The sequence below is a fragment of the Sinohyriopsis cumingii genome, chromosome 8, assembly GCF_028554795.1.
Source record: "Sinohyriopsis cumingii isolate HCF-2022 chromosome 8, ASM2855479v2, whole genome shotgun sequence".
Taxonomy (NCBI): domain Eukaryota; kingdom Metazoa; phylum Mollusca; class Bivalvia; order Unionida; family Unionidae; genus Sinohyriopsis; species Sinohyriopsis cumingii.
In genome coordinates, this window is record NC_142968.1 from 60,745,243 (window position 1) to 60,767,787 (window position 22,545).

Sequence of the window (22,545 nt, forward strand, 5' to 3'; positions counted from 1 at the left end):
TTGATGAATGCAGATCACGATTCTCGTTCAGAATCTAATTCAGCCTGCTTGTCACTGGATAGATAATGATTCCAGCTTCTAGATGAGTTATGAACGAATCTGGATCAGATGTACAGTGATCATCATTGTCCTTGTCAGTAAACTATTGGTTTATGTTGTGCTCAATTTAATAAAATTTAATAATGTTTACATATGATATGAATATCTTATTTTGTGTTTGACTTTATGTTCCATTATTTACAACATACATAGCCTTATCAATTTACCATTGCACCAGTGACTACATTTTGTATTATAGTGCGATGAAATGTAGGACCAGTTCATTATGAACAGGACCAGTAGTATTTTCAGGTCACTTGTCCTGTGAGCTTGCAGCGGTTAGGTGTTGGCAAGTTTCACATGCTGCCAGTCCTTTGGGATGCTGCAGATGTCCATAGATTATTGAAAGAGTTATGATAACAAACAATGGTGGCAATTCAGATGATATTTCCTTAATTATGTTTGGATGTATATCATCCAACCCACAAGCTTTTAATGGGTTTAAACTAGTAGAACTTTTGAACTTCTATACAAGTTACTACTGTATTATTCATTATTGGTACTGTTATGTATATTTCATTGGCATTGTTTGTTTGTTAGTTTTGTATTACTTTTTATTTTATTACTTGCAATTGTAATGTAACGTTGTATGTTAGACTTGGCCAAAATTGAGTATAGTTCTGTTTGACCTTAACTGACCTTTTTATATTATTCTGTGTAAACAACTTAGACATGGCTAAATTATTCTCTATGTGTATGGGTTTAAAATCAGAATGATTATTAATATACATAAATATGTTTATTTGGGTCTAAGTCTAGGTTTTGGAATTGCCTTAGCGTATTTTACGTCTAGGTTCTGGATTCTAGTAATAACCAATATTTTTATTCTGTAAACATCAGCAATGTTTCTTTTAGCAAATGTTAATTTTTTGTGACCTGACGTCAAGTAGAGAACTATATAATCTTATAACAGAAGATTTTTCAGTTGTGCTTTATGATCTAGCTCTTTCAAGTTGTATTATATGTTGTGTCCAATATTTCATTTTTGGGCTGGAAATTTTATTTCTTCAAATTATTGAATTCAAGTGTTGTTATTATTGTAGGGTTTAGTGCCATTTTTCAGCACATGATATGCTATACATGGCGGCCAGTATTAATGGTGGAGGAAGAATCCTGGGTAAACCCCGGAAAGAACCAGCGACCCACGAGAAGCTACTGACAAGCTTTCTCACATAGCCACATTGGCTGAATCCAAAACTCAAACCCTACTCAGACAGAGGTGAGAAGGCAGTGATCCATAATGGAGAGCGATTTAGACCACTCGGCCCCCTTGAATTCAAGCGATTATTTATTTAGAAATACAAAAATTCTCCAATAATGTTCATGGACAGAGACATTCTCTGGAATTTTTGTGAATTCAAACCTGGAATTATATTACTGTGATTCAACAAAAGACATGACACATCAGCACTCTAAAAGCTACCACATACACTTCATCTCCTTAAGCTCCTGGACTTCTACTGAATTTCATTCAGGGCATTAAATTGTTAGGACTTGTGTATGTAATTATTGGATTAGTTTGGGATTTAATTCGCAACAACATAAGTTCTTTTTTCTCATTTTCACTTTGTATTCTAGGGTAATAAATTATTTGTTAAAATTTTACAAAGCATGTTGTCTTTCACTCTTTTTTGTTACTCTTTTTAACAGCATAGTCTCGTAACAGTACTGTAGCAATGTTTCATAGTCAGGCCATCACACTGATGTGGCTAAAATACAACAGAATCGTTTCCTCAGTGTTTCTACTTTTTCAGTATCTGTTTCTACTAATTTGGTATTTGTCTTAAGTGGGTAAATGCCCTGGAAGTTCGTTTGATTTTGAATCTGTTGTAAAGTTTTATAGCATGCTCATGTAGTAGATAAGCACATTTTGACATTTTCTTTCTTTTCAGGACTTTACTGTTTTCATTTGTTTTATTTCTAATGCCATTTTGTTTTGCTTTAACATGAGTATTGTTTCTCCTAGGTACTAGTTTCCTAATTTGTATATTCCAGGGCATCGAAACAAATGATCTACTCAATTTTGAAGGAACGTGTCTTTTCAATTGTAGAAGCTTTAAAAGATTGTATTATTTGCTTGTTTGCTTTTATGACTCTCTTATTCTCATACTGTCTACACTTTTGAAGTATTGGAGTTTTTTTTAAGGCACTAGCTTCAGCTATCGTTGCATTGTCCACTGGTTTCAGTTGTGGTGGTGGTGGGGGGTTGTGTGATGCATGTACATGTATAAATTGGGTTATAACATCTTGGTTGCTAAACGGATCAGATAAATGAATGTATAATATCTTTCCTGGTAGTCAAAATGAGGTGTAATATAGTTTTATCACGAGTTGGAATGTTAACTATTTGTTTTAAGCCATGGTCATTCGTAAAGTCAATCAGTTACGTTTGTATGTCCTGTTTGTTCAGTTGATGTTATTATAATTAAAATCACAATAACATGCATATATGCTTTTTCTGATCTTTTATTTAATTTTCTCAAGCTGCTCTTTCAGCAAGAGAATATCTCAGAAATTGTGAGTATAGCATTCGTTATTTATTTAATCAGCTGACCGAGGAGACGAAACTACAGAGTTGATGAAATTTGATCTGGTACTTCCTATTAATAATAATAATAATAATAATAATAGTAATAATGACCTTAGGTAAAGAGGGTAACACAATTAGCTAAGAACTAATTTACCTTGAGGCCCTCATACAAAGGATGTATTTATTTTAGCTGCATCTCTGAAGCCACTGGATATATTGGGTTTGGAGGAAGAAAATAGAGTGGGCATTTCTAATCTCAGCTAGAATACTATTCCAGAGTAGAGATCCAGAGTATTGGAAACTTTTTCTAAATAACTCTGTATTTGGTTTGGGCATTTTATACTGTTTGGTAGACATGGATCGCAGGTGGGGAGTATTACCAGGTAGCCATTACTGGAATAGTGATTGTAAATATTCAGGAGCACTATTATGGGATATCCTGTACATTATTTTGGCTCTTCTCAAACAGATTCAGTCTTTAATAGGTAATATTTTTAACTTACCTGAGCTAAATTTTCTTTGCTTTCTTCCTGGATTGATATTAGCCCTAATGCTCTTTTTTGAAGATGTGCCAGCTTTGCTATGTTTTTATCATTTTAATTACCCCATACTGTATTACAGTCGTCTAAATAGGGTTGTGTGTAACTGTTTTAAAATAGTTTTCTGTGCCTTTCAGGGAGAAAATGTATTATCTTACTGAGAAGCCATAAACTTGAATTGACTTTTTACTTATATGTTTGATATGTTCAGTCCATGATAGGTTATTATCTACCAGAACACCAAGTAGTCTATCATGACAGACCATTTGCAAATTTTTATCCTTCCATGTCAGACACAGTTCATCATTATCAAGATTTGTCCTTTTTTGTGGTGTTGAGATGAGTAATATTTTAGTTTTACCAGTATTTACCACCATGCCATGGCATGTCTACCAGTTTTCCAGTTTGTTTAGGGCATTCTGTAAAGAAATTTCAAGTTCATGCTTTGTGTTTTGGATGTCTGACAATGTTGTGTCATCTGCATAGAGATCTGTAGATTATATTGAGTCTCTTAGTAAAAGTGGTAGGTCATTAATAAATAAAATGAATAGTAATGGACCTTTAACTAAGCCTTGTGGTACTCCATATCTAATTGTTCCAGGTTCAGACAGAATATTATTTATGTAAATATGTTGTGTTCTCTCACTTAAGAAAGAAGTAAACCATCTAACTTTTCTTTCATCACACTGGTAGATTTTCAGTTTCTTCAAAAGGATTTCATGATCCACCATGTCAAACGGTTTCCTGAAATCTACAAATACAGATCCTATTATTCTACCTTGGTCAAGTGCTTGAAACCATTTGTCAGTTTGGGAGATCAAGGCAGTCTCACAGGAATGTTTCTGTCTTAAGCCTGATTGATTAAGGTGTAACAGCAAGTGTTTGGTTATATATGACATGAATGAGTCAATTTTGACAAGTTTGGTAGTATTGAGATTGGTTGGTAATTTTCAGCATCATCCTTAGAACCAGATTTGTGAATAGGAGTTACTTTGCAGTTTTCCATATTTTGGGGACAGATGAGGTTGCAATACTTAAATTGATTATGAATGTAATGCTATCTACAATAGCAGAGGCAGAAGATTTAATGAGTTGTAGACAATCTGATCCAGTCCTATAGCTTTCTTGGTATCAAGTTCACTGAGACATTTTTGACAAAGATTTTTGATGCCGGTGGGATAGAGAAGTATACCTCCTTAGAGATTTTGCTGCAGCAGAACTTTTTCAGTTCATTAAAGTTGTTTTCTATCACTGGTTCTTTTAACTTTGCGGTAATGTTGGTGAAATAAATCACTGAAAACATTTGTAATGTCAGTGTCATCAGTGACTATGGTGTCATTTACCAGACGTGAGTGAATTTTATTTGTCTGATCTTTTTGTGTTCCTCCACTTTGAAGACTTTCCAAATGGAGTTTATGTTGCTCGTTTCTTTTTCAAGCAATGATTGATGATAAGATTTTAGCTTTTTTAATCATACTTGTTATTTTATTTCTCCATACTTTACATTCCTGGTCATGCGACTACCCAGCTCTCACAATGTATTCATGACGTCAGAGGTCCAATGGTCATGTACAACCAATGAACACTTCCTTCCCAATGTTGTACAGATAGTTCGAAAATATTAAAGGAAAGTCAGAAAATTTTGAGTGCCAGGTCAAAATTTCATCAACGCTTATGTTTTATCTTGTCAATCAGAAGATTAAACATATAAAGAATTCTATACTCACAATATCTGACATAATAAATGATCCTCCTATCAATCTCATGCAGGTATGGCGTGATGTAAGGTTGTTTAACTTTGCTAGGCCTGCTAGTAAAGGGCTACCCCTATGCTGAGATCGCACCGTGTCGGCAGTTTTCTACTTGTTGATAGGCAGAGCGTTCTTAACCCAACTTCAACTTAAATGTCGAAATATCTAATATGGGATATGGAGGGTTCGATGAAACTCAGACTATGGATGTTTAAACAAATTTGTAGTCTCTTTACTGCTCCCTGTGTCCTCTAAGATTCACGAAGAGAAGCAGTCTTAGAGACTCTTAATATATATCCATGCTAAGTTGGATTTCCGCAGATAAATTCAAAAATATATGTTTAATCCAAGTTTGGAGGGTGAAATTATATTTTATGGGTTTAATTTAAATGTGCCCCTCTCTTATTTCTGGAATTTTCTTAAGCTTGTCCGGTTCTTTCGCACAGGACTGTTGTCTTTGAAATAAATTTTCATGTACACATTTAATTTACCTTCATGAGACTGATTCACTGGGTGCATATCTTCTGGAAATGAAATGCTATTTGGCGTACAAAATTTGAATGGATCGTCATCATGGCACTTAAAATCACGCAGACAGCAAAATGGTTGTTCACTGGTCCATGAATAATTCACTAGAAAGTAAGGCCCAATACCCTGAAAAAAATGTATTCGCCTAAAATGGTTTCACTGAAGAATGTTTAATAATTTTGACTTTGCTTTAAATACCATTTGCAGGTTTTTAAAGCCAGCATTTTACCAGAAAAATGTATTCAAGAAATATTTTAGGATTAGATTCGGCCAGGCATTTCAATTATTGCAGAAAGGGTACATGAAAGTAAGTTGCCTCCACTCCTACAGGTATATCAAAATAGGTTTCACTGTGATATTAAAAATTGATTTTAGTTTCTCATTTGTATACACATAAAAGTAAGTGCATGTAAATGAAATAGAGTATGACCACAAATATATGCGAATTCAAAGAAGGTGATGCATGTAAGGGTGATGTTATCAAATATAAAACCGAAGTTTCCTCATCAGCTTGCATTGAAAGTATTCTAAGGTGTTTAATTCTGCTTTAAATGTTCAGTTTAAGATTAATATGATTGAGTAACAGTTGTACAAAATACTTAGATGTATCCTCTCGCCTTGGATGATGGCGTTGCAGCCTTAGTAACAAATGACCAAACAAGCTATCTTTATGATATTTTTGCATAATGGCGTTGCAGCCTTAGTAACAAACGACCAAACAAGCTATCTTTATGATATTTTTGCATAATGTTCCTCTGCTAAACTAATGTTGCAAATCTGGTAACATGGCAAGCATGAAAAAAGAAACTATAAACCCTCCATACAGCTGTACAAAAACAAAACATTTCATCTAGTAACATTAGATCATAAACCTTTTGATGTGTATATTCATTGAGTAGTTTTTTGTTCTTTTTTGTTTTGTTTTGTTTTGCCGTATTTTATTTTTTTAGAAACTTTGAACAAACTGATAACCGTAATGTTGACTTTTCACCTCAAATACTTATAGGTTACTGCATTTGTATGGGAAAATATGAACGAGTTTTGGAATGTTTTAGTATCCGATGTATTTCATACATAATTTGCACAGATGAATCCAGTCCAAAATCACAAACTTTCGTTGAATCGAAACAAAATACCAAAATATGTTCATTCCAGATCAAATGGAACAGTTGTTGCAATGCGCATTCATTCACAATATGACTGCAGATTTCAATTTTAACTATACACACTATTTTTTTCGAAAGTTATGTCGAGCGCGCAACTAAGTTCAAATTTATCTGGGTGGAGTTATGTGCGCATTAATAATGATATCATTGTGTAATGACAAATCTGCGCTTCTGTATTTGCTTTGGAATATGGCATTCATTCATTTAGGTTGTTTCTTGTAGTGTATTTTGTTTATATAGTTAAACCTTAGGTAGAATAAAAAATGAGCACATAATAAAAAGGTTACTGCATTTGTATGGGGAAATATGAACTCGTTTTGTCGGAAGGATATACCGCACTCACAATTTCGTGCAGTATTCCATCCCCAAACTTGTTAATATTTTCCCATACAAATGCAGTAACCTATAAATATCTTGTTTCTGATTGCAAACATATATACTATATCTAATGAGAGTTCAACCATAAGTTAGACAGTACTGACAGACCTAACCACTTTATTAACTATCCACACACCAAGCATTAACAAACTTCTATCCGTGGTCTATTCTTTTCACCTAATGCTTCAGCCATGATGGATTTGCCTTCTACTCCTCTACCCAGTTCATTCCTTTTGGATGATCTAAATATGAAAACATGCGTTGTTTCCCTTCAAAAGAAAAAACATTATCCAAATTTGTTGACACCATGCCGACTGACTGACAAAAAGATTACTAACCTAAATTAACTTTCAGTGATATTCGTTGCAGAAAAGGCAACTACGATGTGTAGAGTAATCTATTCATTTAGTAGACGTACCACGGGGTCCTGTATTCCGTTAATAATCCATTCAAGTGATAGCGGCGATTTTTCACAAGCTGTGGAACAAAATATGATGCCTTTGGGATGCTTTTTTTCAATTATAGGTTTGCATTGGTTTGGTGGTGGTTCTGCAAAACAACTGAAATGTCTTAAAACTTTGTATAGACAGGATAATATTCAGATAAAATACATTATACCTCTGTTATTTTACAGTATTAAACGGTCCTTTTGATAATGGCCAATCCTTTCTTGTCAATATATTCTTTCTTATAAGGAGGTGATATGCATAAGATCTTAAATGTATGTGTATACATGTATCATCTTTCAGTTTTAACTATCCAATTTAATTTTTAACATTTTTATCACAATATTACAATCATGTTGATCAAATATATCAAAAATAGAACTAATTGCACATTCCTCTTTCTGATTTTGGCATGAACAGATTTAAAACTATATAAAAGAAATCCTGACTAATTGCAAGATAGATACAAACCAACAACAGTAAGTGAAATTCCTTGAACATTCCGTTCCTTCTCCTCGTCTAATTTCACATACAAAGCATATTCTCCTTCATCATTAAAAGACACGTTTTTCAGTAGTATCCCCGCTGTTCCATTCCGCTCAACTCTGCCCTGATACAGTTCTGACACAAGAAATCCAGTGGTCTCTGACTCTAAGCATACCAGCGTTTTCTCGTTGAAGAACCAATGGAGTTCAGTTACTCTTTCATTATCTTCTGTGGTGAAGTTCCACGTTAGAAGATGTTTGTTACCTTGACAGCATGTACTTGCCCTCATTTTTGTTTTCCATGTTAATTCTTGAACGAACAAATAACAAGGTAATTAGTAAATGTTTTCTTGGCGACATTGGATTTCTGATGCACGATATTAGATATATCCTAGATAAAGAATCGAGCTTTGATATTTTGTGGAAATCAATAGACTGCAGTTTAGTAGACTTATGTAGGTATATATGAAGAATTACAATATTGCAACTTCTATAATTATAATAATTATATTTCAATCATTAATTATATTTCAATCATTTAAGTGCAAAAATATAGATGATATTTCTCTCCTGCTTTATTACATTACATATTCATGGTGTAGTATGAAACACGATATTTTAACGGGTGGCAAAAATGTTCATCACAATATGAAATATACCTAATATTTATGCAGGAAAATAATTTTAATTTTTTGTTTTGTGTACGTGTCATGCTCCTGAATCCATGCTTGCAAGATGAAACTAACCTTCATCGCCCATCCCAAGCTTCACTTAAATGTTCCTTTGTACTATAAGCTGATTTTAATTTATGACTGGAATGAGTTTGATATGACCTAATGTGTTGCAATGCCGTTTTCAGCTGAGCGAAACAACACACCAGGTTTTCAAAACTGTTGGTAAGGTAGTACAGAGGAAAAAAGTAGTTAGTATAGGATAATGGAGGTTCTGGACCAGATGTAGGAAAGCCCTTTTATCTTATGGGTTAAGAACTCCGGTCCATCTGAACTAAGAGGTGATGCATGGGGTTCTAGACCAAAAGTAAGATACCCTTGTTATCTTACAAGATTTGGGGTTCTGGACCATCTAAACTTTCAGGCGATGATATATATATATGGGTTGTCTGGACCAGATGACCTATGTGGTAATCAGAAACGTATGTAATCCATTGTATTTTTGAACGTAAATAAAAGTGGGTCTTGTTTATATTAGATGTTTGTTATCAGTATCAGCAATGGATCTTCGTTTCAGGAAAGTTCGTTTCCAGAGGCGTCAGAGCTACCGCCATGGGCATCAGCGTCGCCCGAGCTGGATGCCAGCGTCAAAGACTCCATCGATGATCTTTTGAAACGTTTTGATGAGGCTGTGGCGATGGTCAATAAGAACTGGTGTTATATTCCGGAGATTTTTTTTTTTCGAAGGAAGAGGATCATGATCTGTATGAAGTTGACCACTGGGGGAGAAGATGTTATAGCCATCATTGGCCCATGATACCAGCAGCAATATCATATCAGGGATAAGCTCAAGCATTTTAACCTGACTGCAGAGCAACGAGATTAATTTTGTCATGGGATTACCCTGGCCACGCGCGCTCCACTTCCAGGTCGCACTAAATTCATCAAGTTCGGTTAACCTTTAAGAGTTCAGGCGTAATTTTGAGTTGACGGGATTACCAGAGCAGGCTGCGAAATGCAAACTGGTTTCTGGCAAACAAGTGTCAGCACTGTAATATTAGCTTATTTCCTATGCGCTCAGCACGCATTTAACACTGACTAAGAATGTCTCTGAGATGCCAGTGGCATCGACACCGCAGTCGGGATCTACGAGTTAAATTTGTCAGGATAACCAAACCATTCAACGAGAGATGTTTTACCTTTTGTTGAAAGGACTTTTTCTATTTTGAACATGTCCTGTTTGATTTTCTTAAATCCTTGCTCGTAAAAGAACCATCGATCGACTCAGCTGAGTTATGTTTAAGCGTGAATGCAACCGGCATTGTTTTCTTAAATGTATCCACCACATATTCTTCTTTGGTCAGTTGGGTTGCATATCCTTTTTCAAACATGCATTTTTGTATGCTGATTCTCACGTGGTCATCCACCTTAAATTTATGCTTAAAACATAAGGCCTCAGTCACTTCTTGTTTTCGCTCTTGTGTGGAAGCAGACACATCCTTGTGGCGTGTCTCTATTTTTCGATGGGTGCTCACATTGAAGTTGGTGATGTTTGTGTCCTGGTATTCGACATACTCGTATTTGATCATCGAGTTTTTGATGGGCACATCATCGTTCAGCCTCATGTATTCGGGTGTAAACGTCGAGTACATGTTTTTTATACTATGTCATTGTGATTAAAATCACACAGTGGTCACCAAATTCTTTTCATGCAGCATCCAAGCATGACACGACCTGTTCAAGGCATGAAAACACTGCAAGTTTTCCTATCAAGGTCAGACACAATCTGCTCAGACTGAGCACTCGGTGTCAGATTTTGCGCGGTGTTTTCAAGGGCGTACCTGGCCTGATGCGTCAGAGACGTCATCGAACCTGGTGCTGCCTGTCACACAGTCGCGGGCAATACATTTGCCTGTTCTGACGTAGGCAACGGTTCGCCTGTGATCTTGCTTACAATTTCCTGCCCAGCTGCTGTTCCAACTTTAAGGGCAATAAGAGCTGCTTGCGCAGTAATTCCAGGTAAAGTTGATCCAATCAATGAAAACAACATGGATAAAAATCCATCACGATTTTCGTCGTGTTGTGCGTGATCATTTAATGTTTTTTGCTTTAAACAATGTTTTGTTGGTGTCATTTGCCACAGGCAGTATTACGTCTCTGGTGTCGCTTACGACACAAAAGACGCCTCTAATATGCTGGTGTCGTTTATGATCCTAAAGATTCTTTTCCTCTCATATGCAGGTAATAGTCATGGTTCTTTCATTTTTGTTATCCACTAGTGTTCCCGGACTGATCAGTAAGCCACATGATAATTTCCAAGATTGTGTTTTTGCTCACGATGGGATAATAAAAGAACAAGTTAGGCAGAATATGAATCAACAATACCAGAGGCATTTTAATCGTAAATGACAATGGAAGACGAACAGACCGAGGATAGCGATCCTTGGGCGATTGATCAGTTGATGAGTAAACTGTTCACGTCGGTGATGTTCACTAGTACATCTCCCTTGTACATACTATTACCCAACAATACCGTGCCAGTGCTGAATCACAGGATGGATCCAATCAATTGGAAAATGTCAAATCCTACACGATAACGGCCTGGTAACGTGATTTTGGTGTGCAGCGTGGAATAATTGGGCTCGATTTTATTGTTCAAGGCGATGTTTCCGTTGGTCGTGATCAGCCTGGAAATTTCCATGGCTATGTCAGTAATAGTGTAACCGCCTGGAGAGATCGTGATTGTTTGACGTTGATGGCTGGCACAGTAGGAAAACTGATTGTTCCCTGTGACATTAAAAATGTTGTTCCATATATCGGCGGAAATCAACGGATCTTGTACGCATAGCTGCCAAGTGTCCTGTTTTTCCCATATGTGTCCCGTATTTCGGACCTGATAACGGATGTACGTTTTCTTTGTTGTTGCAAAAAGTACTTTTTTTATTTAAAAAAATAATAAAACATTTCCTTGGAATTTCCAGTTTCGAACGGGCACTCGGTTCCATTCTGATAGAAATGTATCGTATGTATATAGGAATACAGTTCTAGAATATGACTGGTTCATTCAAAATCGAGGCTACTGTGTAAGTCTTTATCCGCCATATTGGATTTCACAAACAGTTACCGGTGTCACTTTATCTCATCTTCATAATATTCAACTTCTACTCAAATAAGACGATTTTGTTCGTCTCAGAGTCCAGTTCTTCCACAGACTGAATCTCATCCGGATCGACAATGATGAAAATGTTCGCCAATGTAGGCAGCCTCGCTGTCCCTGCCGGAAACGTTTTTTTTTTCCAGACTCGTTGAACTTGGATAGAGTTTTCTATTTGTATTGATGCAGATTCAGCGTGTACATGATTACGCGATCATAATTAAGCATGTTATTCAGAAGCAGATTCACCAGCGATTAGTTTTACCGCATTCTGTATGACCCATGATCATGTAATGGCAATACGGCAGCAAAAAATGGTGCTGGTGGTTTTCCATCTTCGTCTTCGTGTCGAAATTAATTATGTTTATTTTTTATATTAATCATGTCCTATGCTTCCTTTGGCACACTCATCGGGCCAGGCAGTTCTGATGCTCAGGACTGCATAGCTGTCTACCAGGAGGAGCTGGATGAAATGTTAATCGCATCTGGGAATCCATGCAGGGTGATATCAACATGAACGGACACAATATCACGAATCTCGAGGACGTGAGTTATCCTTCACCGGATGCTAACGCCTAGCTGTGGGTACACGTAACTCGACTTGCACAAACTAAATTATTCTCTCACAGGAGGAATGATGACCGGAACTATATAAATTGGAGGTACTATCGGACATCGACTACTTGCAACAGGATATGCTACAGTACCTTCTCATGCAGTCTCTTTAGCGGATCTCCAAGTGTCACCCGCTGAATACGATAAAACAGGCAGATCCGTTCCAGAAAACGTGTACGTCGCGTGCACGTTTTCTGTGGCTAAAGAACTCAATTCTAATTTAACGATGGTATATCCAAGCTCTAGCACGGGCACGCAGCATCTGAGACATGTGAAAATATATACCGAGATCAATCCAAGAGCGACATTGATGTATTATTTTGGCACCTTTTTCGCAGTCAATCGATACCTGAGAGGACTTTACTTACCCATCATTGTGTAAACCAGAACGAGGGAGTCAGGGTCAATAACAGCACCTTCTAGGCAATTATCACGGTCACCATCTCTTGAACCACGCTGTCCAGACCACTGATGGGACTCCTGTCGATCTGGTCCATAAACGATAGCACCCAGGCGATCCCGTATTCGCAGATAAACTTGTTCGGTGGCACTAGGTTATTGACCACCGGAGGAACTCTAAGTCGGAATCTGCACTGTGTCGACAGGAACTAAACTCGTAGTGACGGATTATCCACACGTGGCAAAGGATGAGGTAGCCACGAAAATGTATGTGGGCACATGCAGCCTCAGAAGTACCGTTGGTCACATCCAATCGCTCACGGGAAACACCAGGAACATCTGTGGGGTGATCAACATTTTCCTAGTCTTTGAGTATTATTATTGTCTTTGCTCATCACATCGTGCCAAAACCTCACCGGAAATGAATGGTCGACGGCTGGAGTCACGTCTAAGTTCTAGCAGAAATTGCAAATCTTCGCGACGGTCAAGATCTGGAAATTTCAGGTACGCGGCCGAACTTCCTGATCAGAGCACGTTCTCATGTGGAGATTAGATGTCATAAAGCCAGACACCACGACGAACATGCTTTACGAAAGCAGACCTGTTAACTCTTACAATTTTGCCATAAGTCTTATGAAATTTACCCTTAAACTACAGACTTACGGCATACAAGCAAAGGGGGTGCTCACCAGATAATATGTACTTTTGAGAGAGTGACGTATGTAAGGTGAAGTAGTTCGCATTTAAAACATGCACAATGGAGAGAATGTTGGCATACCTCTATGCTACATTAATGTAATGTGGATGATATTTCTGTTGGATACTGTACTTTTGTAAATTTTACATGATTTAAGCACACTGCTAACTAAAATGACTGTTCCCTTGTGTTAAAAAATCAGCCTGAATTAGTCTAAAGTACACTATACATAACAGCTATTAAAATAGGGAAAGTGAATTTTGCCAGACTAGACAATACCAGCTTCTGAAAGTGCAATGAATGAATTACCAAATATATAAAACGTAAAAAAAAGTTATCGGCTCTTTTTTATACAATTTACCTCTGAAGTTCAGGAAGTGAAAATGACCAAGTAGAGCTAGCACTTTTTTGAAAGGTGCACATCTGAAGTAAGGCCAAGCTGTATACTCTATAACCCATAGTACACCCATCAATCATACACCAAAATAAAGGGAACTAAAGGTTCTTTGCATTATACCGAAGATATACAAGGTCTTTTTTAAATGGCCATTATAACCAGTGAGGAAAGCCAGGGGAATTCTTTTTCTTTAAAATCCTAATTACGAATCTGTAGAGCGCCACCAAAAACTACGGATAAATGATCACTGCCGAAAATTACAGACAATTAGTTCAACCATGTTTGATTTGGATCCGGGTTTCGTATTAGAAGGAGTGAAATTGGTCAGAGAACCAGACGAACTTTACAGCAGTAAGTCAGACGCTTTAAATTGCACATATTTGTTCATGCTAAGCATCTGCATGATCAAACTGTTGATCATAGAATTTTTTTTTTTAAAATGGCATCGAGCAAGTGATGCATGTTTAAGACAAAAGGGGAAATAAGCCTCTTGAAAAGTGTTAATAATCAACACAGAAAAATAAAAAGGAATATTCAGATTCTTGTGAATATAAGCTGGAGGGGACAGTTATGTTTATTGGATATCACGTGCCAATTTGAGTATGACTCATGGTGGGACAGATTGCGGTCGTCATGTGAAATGGAAAAAAGAATTTCCAAGAGTTACATCAAGTTGAGAGAAAGCAACAAGCCATTGAGCTCCATAAAATTTGTGCAACTGTACTAGTGGTAAAGAAAGTCTACACGTACTTTACAAACTTTTCATTTGAACACAATGTTTGTCGTCACAGCACATTCCGAATACCGAACTTTTAATTACGCTTTCCAGCTTTACAATAACATTTTATGATATTTTGTTACACATTACTGAAAACTGGGCAAACTTACGGAGAAAATTCAGCTGCCTTACTGAGACGGACTCGTCAAGGTTGGCATGTTTGCGAGAACACTGCATCCATCGGGCAAACATGCTCGAATTTTAAATTGTCGCCTCCAGCACGTAAACCAAGTATGCCGCCTTTAAATTTGCGGCGCTCACGGCAGAACCTCCTAATCCAGGGCTCAGTTATTTTCAAAATTTTACCTTGGGTGACTTGATCTAACCATTACGAGAAGAATTGTTACTTGATCAAACAAATTATTTTTTTTATCATGGCTGAAATCATCCGCATCGCTATCGAACTTTACCAATTGATCTTTGACGATACCTACCGTCTGGACGCGTTTTACGCCGAAAACCACCTGCACATGTTCAAGCAGACCACGGGAGATTATGTGGAAATTAACCGAGTACGGAATTTGTGTAAATCTCCGCTCGTAGACGCCTCTAACCGCTCCGGTGGCCTAGTGGTTAGAGCGTCCGCCTCGGATGCGGGAGATCGTGGGTTCGATCCCTGGCCGAGTCATACCAAAGACTTACAAAAATGGTACTAACAGCTACCTCGCTTGGCGTTCAGCATTAAGAGGTTACTGTTACGACTGGTCGGCCTGTTGTCAGGATAATGTGACTGGGTGGGACATCATGCTACATGTCTGCGGCATGATGCCCCAGTGCTAGACATCACTATCAACTGCCACACTGCAGACATCGTAGCGATATGACTGAAAAATTGTTAAAGCTACGTTAAAAATCAAAATCACATCACATCACATCGTAGATGCCTACGAGAAATGGAACCATGATGAGGTCAAACGGTCTCACTTTTCCGTGGGACGCACGCGACAGTAGCAGCTGAGAGACACAATGAACAGGTATTTTGCCGTGCAACGACAGATAATCGATGCGGTTAGCTAAAGACATTGAAAGGCTTGTTCACACCATCATCCGCAAACTACATCCTGGAATCGTCCACACCATCGTCAGAATCATACAAAAAAGACCACGATTGCATGTATAAATTTGTAACGAAAAAGCGGTTTCGTGGAAACAGAAAGCTGCTTGATGTCGTGGATAAAAGAAAATCTTTTCAGCATGTCGGATAAAAGTGAAAAAAAGACGTGGATGTCATCGTGGAGGTGATGGTGCTAGACAAGCGATCATGTAACGCTCAAGACGAGGATGTGATGGTTCCTGAAACACCGGTTTTTGAACCCAAGAAAGCGATGGAGGCTCTCTTTACGTGATCATTTACCACGTGCATGGTCCAGATGTAGCTACAGCGGTGTATGCTTATCTGGAGAATTTTCAGCTGGATGAAATTGAACAGAAACTGTTCAAAGGTTTTAAGAAAGGGAGTGTCCGTCCTCATGGAAACCCTGTGATTCATCCACGGGCAGCTCCGGAGCTTCTGGAGGAAATTAATGATCGAGAAAAATATCTCAGCAAATACTGGATACATTGGGTATCCACGGACATAGATTTTATGTTCTCAGCAATACAGGCCTTCGAGAAAGTAAACCTCAACTTATAGGAAATCGCTCTGGCTTTTTAATTAAATTTATAAATATCATCGAAAAATACCATATTCCGCTGAAGATTTATTGCTGATTCACGTGATTGAATTACAAGGGTATTTAGACTGTGTTGGCCTGAAGGTGCCACCTGACACGCTAGCGCTTCGTGTTAAATTAAATCAGCTGACTAAAAGCACGAAAGGTTTAAACAGGTATACCATGTTAACCAGGTTTTGAAAAAGAAACAAACATAACTAGGAGGCAGTATTTAAGTATTCTGTCACTTATTTAGGCTCGAATAAACAGTAACACAAGAAAGAGTGAAAACAACAAGCTTTCAAAAATATAGTAATTTATTTCCCTGGAAAAATTCTGTAAAAATGAAAAAATCTGAACTTACGGTTTTATAGAATCAAATCCAAAAATAATCCGAGAATAAAATTGGAGTAGTTCTAATAACAAAATGTTTTACTGATTTTACGTTCGAATCCCGACGAAGAATCCAAGATGGAAGACGATGATGTATGCTGTAATCTATAGTGTTGAGGTCTACAGTTCCTTGTAAAAGTAAAAATTATCACTCCGGTTTCTGATAGCTGAATACATTTTTATAAAAACTGTCCTTGTTCCACAATATTACATGAGCACACGTGTTTTCCAGAAAAATAACAGAATTAATCCTTTTGAATCCAAGTAGTTTGAAATGACTCAAAACCAAGTAATTTGAAATAACGCCAAACAGCAAAACATACAACTAACAATTTAACAGCCCAACTTCTACTGATTAGGGGCCCCGAGTGGATCACTGCCATCTCACCTCTGTCTGCGTGGGTTCGAGTCTCGGATTCGGCCAATGTTGGTATGTGAGAAAGCTTGCCAGTAGCTTCTCGTGGGTCGGTGGTTCTTCCCTGGTTCTTCCTCCACCATTAATACTGGCCGCCATGCATAGCCCATCGTGTGCTGAAAAATGGCGTTAAACCCCACGACAACAACAACAATCTACTGATTAATTCTCCAAAACATGGATTATACGGGCTTTCTAAAACGTAAAAAGGGTCATGTGATCATCGGCTAGACGTTTAAAGAAGCAAATACTTGTTGCAGCTAACTTTTACCGATTGTGACAATGACGAAAACCAATCATTTTTACTCTAAGAAACAAAATATCCACAAAAAATTGTTTATATCTTAAAGACAAGGTCCCATCATGACCTTGGAAACAACCAATCATTTTAATATAAAATAGAACTTGTTTACGAATTCTACAAATTCTGAAACAAGGTCAGGATTTAGATCAACACCTGTTGTTTATAAACAAACAAAGTCAAACTATTTTCTTAAAAAGTACCATCTCCAGTGCATAAATTTACATTACAATATCAATTAATGAAAAATAATAAAAAATTTAAAACAATTGAAATATATATATATATATATATATATATATATATATATATATATATATATATATATATATATATATTAATTAAATCAATTATACACAACAATATAATGGATAACTACACAATTTTAATTAACTACCTACTTACTTTTATGAAGACAGACATATCTTATGAACATTGCTTAGCAAATATTACGAGTCCGTGTTCTTTAAAATAAGTAACAAAAAGAGTCAAAAGCAACAGGCTTTGTAAAATTGAATAGATAATTAATTCCCTAGAATATAAAGTGAAAATGAAAGACAAAAAAAAAAAAGAAGAACTTACAGTATTGGGAATTAAATCCGAAAATAATCATAGGCTTAGAGATGCAATTGGGAGCCCCGTTTGGCTGAGCGTTCTTAAGCGCTCACTAATACGGATCACTGCCTTATCACCTCTGTCTGCGAGGGTTCGAGTCTCGGGCTCAGCTAATGTAAATCTGAGTGGTACCGCTCCTATGGCCTAGTGGTTAGAGCGTCCTCCTCGGATGCGTGAGGTCACGGGTTTTATCCCCGGCCAAGTCATAACAAAGATTTAGGACTGGTTGGCCTGATGTCAGAATAATGTGACTGGGTGGGACATCATGCTACTTGTCTGCGGCATGATACCCCAGTTCTAGACATCACTATAAACTGGCACAAAACAGATATTGTAGCGATATGACTGAAATATTGATAAAGCTACGTTAGATAACAAATCACATACACACGAAAATCCCAGTGAATGTATCTGTTCAAAAATATTAGCTAGATTTCAGAGAATTTTTTTACTGAATTAAATAAATTGAAGAAATACATTCCAGCCCAAATGAACTTCTGGACACAACAGTACTATAAACTTATTCTGCTAGATCTAAAAGAACGAATTAATATTTTTTCCTGTGACAAGTTTATATAGTCCTCTACTTCACCTCAGGTCACAATTAGCTTTTATAACAAAAAATATTGCCTAATGGAAAATTTCAATCTAGAGGATTCTAAATAGGTACAAGATAAAAATGTTATTTATAATTAGAAGGTCTGTTACTAAAATTATAACAACCTTTTCTATGTCAGGAACACCAGGGGAATCCCAATAACCTAGTCCCAGACCCAAATAATCATGCTGACTTCTATTAATATTAATCCTAATATTAAACTCATACACAGAGAGAATATTTTAGGTATGTATTAGTTGTTTAGTTGTTTACAGAAAATAAAACCAATAAGTGGAAAATAAACTTGACTTTGGACAAGGTTAAGTCAATGTGAACGTTTACATTACTAGCATATAATGACATATTTTTTTTAATTAAAACAAAGAAACAATGCAAATAAAATGTGCACAACAATATAACCTTATACACATACATCTTCTGCTCGCATTTTTTCTGCCAAAAACACGGGTATTTCTAAGTTTTCATTATAATTTTATTGATTCCAATTTTTTTCCGAATTGATATTATTACATAAATGCATAGTAATATTACTTACCCTCTGTAAACCTAATCTTCACATGAATAATCAACACTGTCATAATAAATCGTCCCTTCATTGTGCATTGTAATGAATTCCTTCGAATCTGGTAACTTGGGGAATCGCCATTAAACGGGTAATCCACATCAATCGATTATAGGCCTAAAATATAAGAAATCACACGATTTTATCCAGAATAAAACATTTAAAGCGTTGTTACTCTTCTCAGCCACGAGCACTCACAAACTGCGAACTAAATTATTTAAATACCCAATGTATATCCGCGATATTTATATACGTTTATAAATGTGTCATGGTCACTTGGCAGTATCACTTAGAAAGAAAGAAACTTGAACAATTAAACTTATGTAATGGCCCTCATATTTTCGAAACACAAGACTACGACATAAACGTGTCTTCATTAAATAATTGTGTGTATTACTAACTAAAGTCAAACGTTCTATACTGAGCGCGTGCGCATGATGTTATATCTAAATTTGACCACTTGATTTGTCATGCTAGATCACATACTTTAATAAAAACGGCAAATTATGAATTTTGGGATCATATAGAGGCCTTATAGTACCTGGGCCTTTATACCGCTTCATTACATTTTGAGGACTAACTTTTATGAAATCATTATCTGCTAATAAATACGGGCAATATACGACTCATTAAACATATCTGCAGGCTCTTAGAATGTTTTTATTATTATTTCTTTCCCCTCTCCGATGTTTGCAATCCTTGTTAAGCATTATGCTTTGAAACATGCTATTTTAGTATTCATTTCCTTATATAATGTAACCTTAATAACCTGAGAGTAAGAAAGTCTTCTCTAGGTCTTGGATGCCTGTCATTGTGTGTGTGTATGTGAGAGAGAGAGAGAGAGAGATTTGGATTTTTAACGTAGCTTTAACAAGTTTTCAGTCATATCGCTACGATGCCTGCCGTGTGGCAGTTAGTTTACAGTGATGCCTAGCACTTTGGCATCATGCCACAGACATGTAGCATGATGTCCCACCCAGTCACATTATCCTGACACCAGGCCGACCAGTCATAACACTAACCTCTTAATGCTGAGCGCCATGCGAGATAGCTGTTAGCAACATTTTTGTAAGTCGTTGGTATGACTCGGCCTAGGATAAAACCCACGACCTCCCGCATCCGAGGCGGACGCTGTAACCACTAAGCCACCGGAGCAGTCCGCCCGTCACTGAAACACTTTCCTTTAAATGCATCGGCACTAAATATGCACCAAGCTAAACCAAGCACATGCGATATGCATGGAAATGTTTTCACCCCACGTTCAACGATCAATTTTAGATTTCATTTATATTATGCTTAACATATTAGAATGCCTAAAATTTCACTGCTGACATTTTTATGATGGATATTATCCTGCTACAAAATATTTTACTTCATCATCATGAGAACACATACAGAGATATTTATGCAGACGCTTTATGTGAACGCCTGGTTGTGTGTATGCAGGGTGCGTGGTGAAAGCATACACACACACAAGTACTATAAAGGGTTAAATTCAGAAACGTTGTATGAAGAGAAAATGCTAAAGAAACGTGTTTCAAACCCGAAAGAAACTGTTGAAACACATTTTTGAAAATGCATTATTTTCAGAATCTCTATGAAATTTTGTCTAATGAGAATACGCAATCTTAACAAAATGAAGACATCTTTAAGCACCTCAGTATTTCCGGAAGTCAAATTTAAATACAACATGATAAATTATATGTATACGAAATGCCTTAAAAGAAGGGTTTTCTAAGCGGGAAAGCAAGTGAACGAGCGCGGAACTGTCTTTACAGAAGGACCAACTGTCCAATCATGCCTAACATATACCTGTATTATGAAAAGAGGTCGTGACGTTATAAACTTATATGCTGATATTTCCCACAAGTATAAGTCAAAGATAAAGGAGTGAAATATGTGATAAAGTGTCAGATACAAAGATGTTTTGATCCATAGAAATCGTGAAAACGTGCGCAAGAGAACTGCAGCTCGATAGCCTCTTGAACAGAGAGCCTTGAAGGCAGTGTAACGTTTGAGGGAACTTTCATGACTGACCAAGATGTAACATATGTTACGACTCTATGGTCTTAAACTAAGTAACAGGAAAGAGCGAAAGCCAACAAGTTTTGCAAACTTCAACAAATAATTTATTTCCTTTCGATACAAAGTGAAAATTTAAGAGGAACTTACAGTACTGTGATTTAAATCTCTAATCGAAACAACAGTCTAGCTAATCTTGAGAAATCTAAGTTTAATCAATTAACGTTTGACCATGCTGGACTATTGATATACTTATGTGTGGGACCCTGGTAAACTTACAAAGTAACATATCAACTAAATTCATTTAAACATAGCCACTGAAAGTGACCATACAAATATATAATTACTCGATACAATTTAACAGAATTTTCTTCTCAGACACCAATTTTCTTACAACTGACTGTAACGATTCTGGAGTTTACAAAATAATAGTAAATAGTAAGATCAGGTATAGAATAAATACTTACAGTGGACTTGTAAGTTCCAGATAACAAGCACTTCAAATTCTTGGTTTTTAATAAGCACGTACCAAAAAACAACTCTTTCGGAAGCTAAATCTGTTTGTCAAAGTCAATGTCTTGTTCACTTAAATCAGAATGAGTATGTGGATGAGATTCAAGCTATTGTTTCTTTCAGCGAGACTAACCGATTAATCCTAATATTTTGCCATGCAAACCGAGACCTGCAAAAAGAAACGAATCAAATGTTACTGATGTACGTTTAACATTCCCAGTCAAAACATAAGAATTTCAGAGAAGAAACTATGTGTATTGTCAAATGCATAAAGCTGCCACATTATTTTAAGCTTTTTTCCCCTTTGTTAATTGAGTCTAGAAATTTCAAAACATATACATACTATTATTACATTCCTTCACAGTGGGGGTCATGAAGTTAGAAACTAAGTCGGTGTGCTAAAACTTTCATTCTTCTCGCCCAGAATATAACACGCAATGTCATATACATCACTATCACAAAGAACGTTAAATTGGTGGCATTCACAATTCAAAATAGTATGTTTTTGGATGATTCTTCTGAAATCTATCTGCTCCTGTGGAATTAAAATAGTTTTAAGAATGCATGTTGACATTGTTACGAGTCTAGGATGTTAAAATAAGTAACAGAAAAGAATGAAAGACAACAAAATTCGTAAAATTTAGCAAATAATTTATTTCACTAGAAAACAAAAGTGAAAATGAGAAATAAGAACTTAAAGTATTGTGAATTAAATCCCAAAATAATCCAAGAATTAGATCAGACACAAGTCCTAGTAATTTAAAGTCCTGAAAAATACTCAGTACAAGGTACCGAAGAGATCCAAAACTGAAGGCGATGA

At 36.5% G+C, this 22,545-nt stretch overlaps 2 protein-coding genes across 8 annotated transcripts in view; one reads left to right on the forward strand and one right to left on the reverse strand.

Moving 5' to 3' along the window:
* The window catches only part of LOC149793651 (uncharacterized), a 163,382-nt gene that overhangs the window by 103,351 nt on the left and 37,486 nt on the right, over positions 1-22,545 (forward strand). The window lies entirely within an intron of this gene.
* The window catches only part of LOC149793652 (uncharacterized), a 143,361-nt gene that overhangs the window by 74,785 nt on the left and 46,031 nt on the right, over positions 1-22,545 (reverse strand). For 3 of the 5 annotated variants that reach the window (XR_016422859.1, XM_089967629.1, XM_089967628.1), the window contains exons 2-6: positions 21,680-21,894; positions 19,164-19,307; positions 7,909-8,232; positions 7,410-7,540; positions 5,411-5,573 (exon numbers count right to left, since the gene is read on the reverse strand). Coding sequence is in view for 4 of the 5 variants with exons in the window: in XM_089967629.1 (XP_089823755.1) it covers positions 5,411-5,573; positions 7,410-7,540; positions 7,909-8,232; positions 19,164-19,224 (679 nt within the window). In the remaining variant the exon portion in view is untranslated. The remainder of the gene's footprint in view (positions 1-5,410; positions 5,574-7,409; positions 7,541-7,908; positions 8,233-19,163; positions 19,308-21,679; positions 21,895-22,545) is intronic. The other 2 variants (XM_089967631.1, XM_089967630.1) reach the window with 1 other exon arrangement.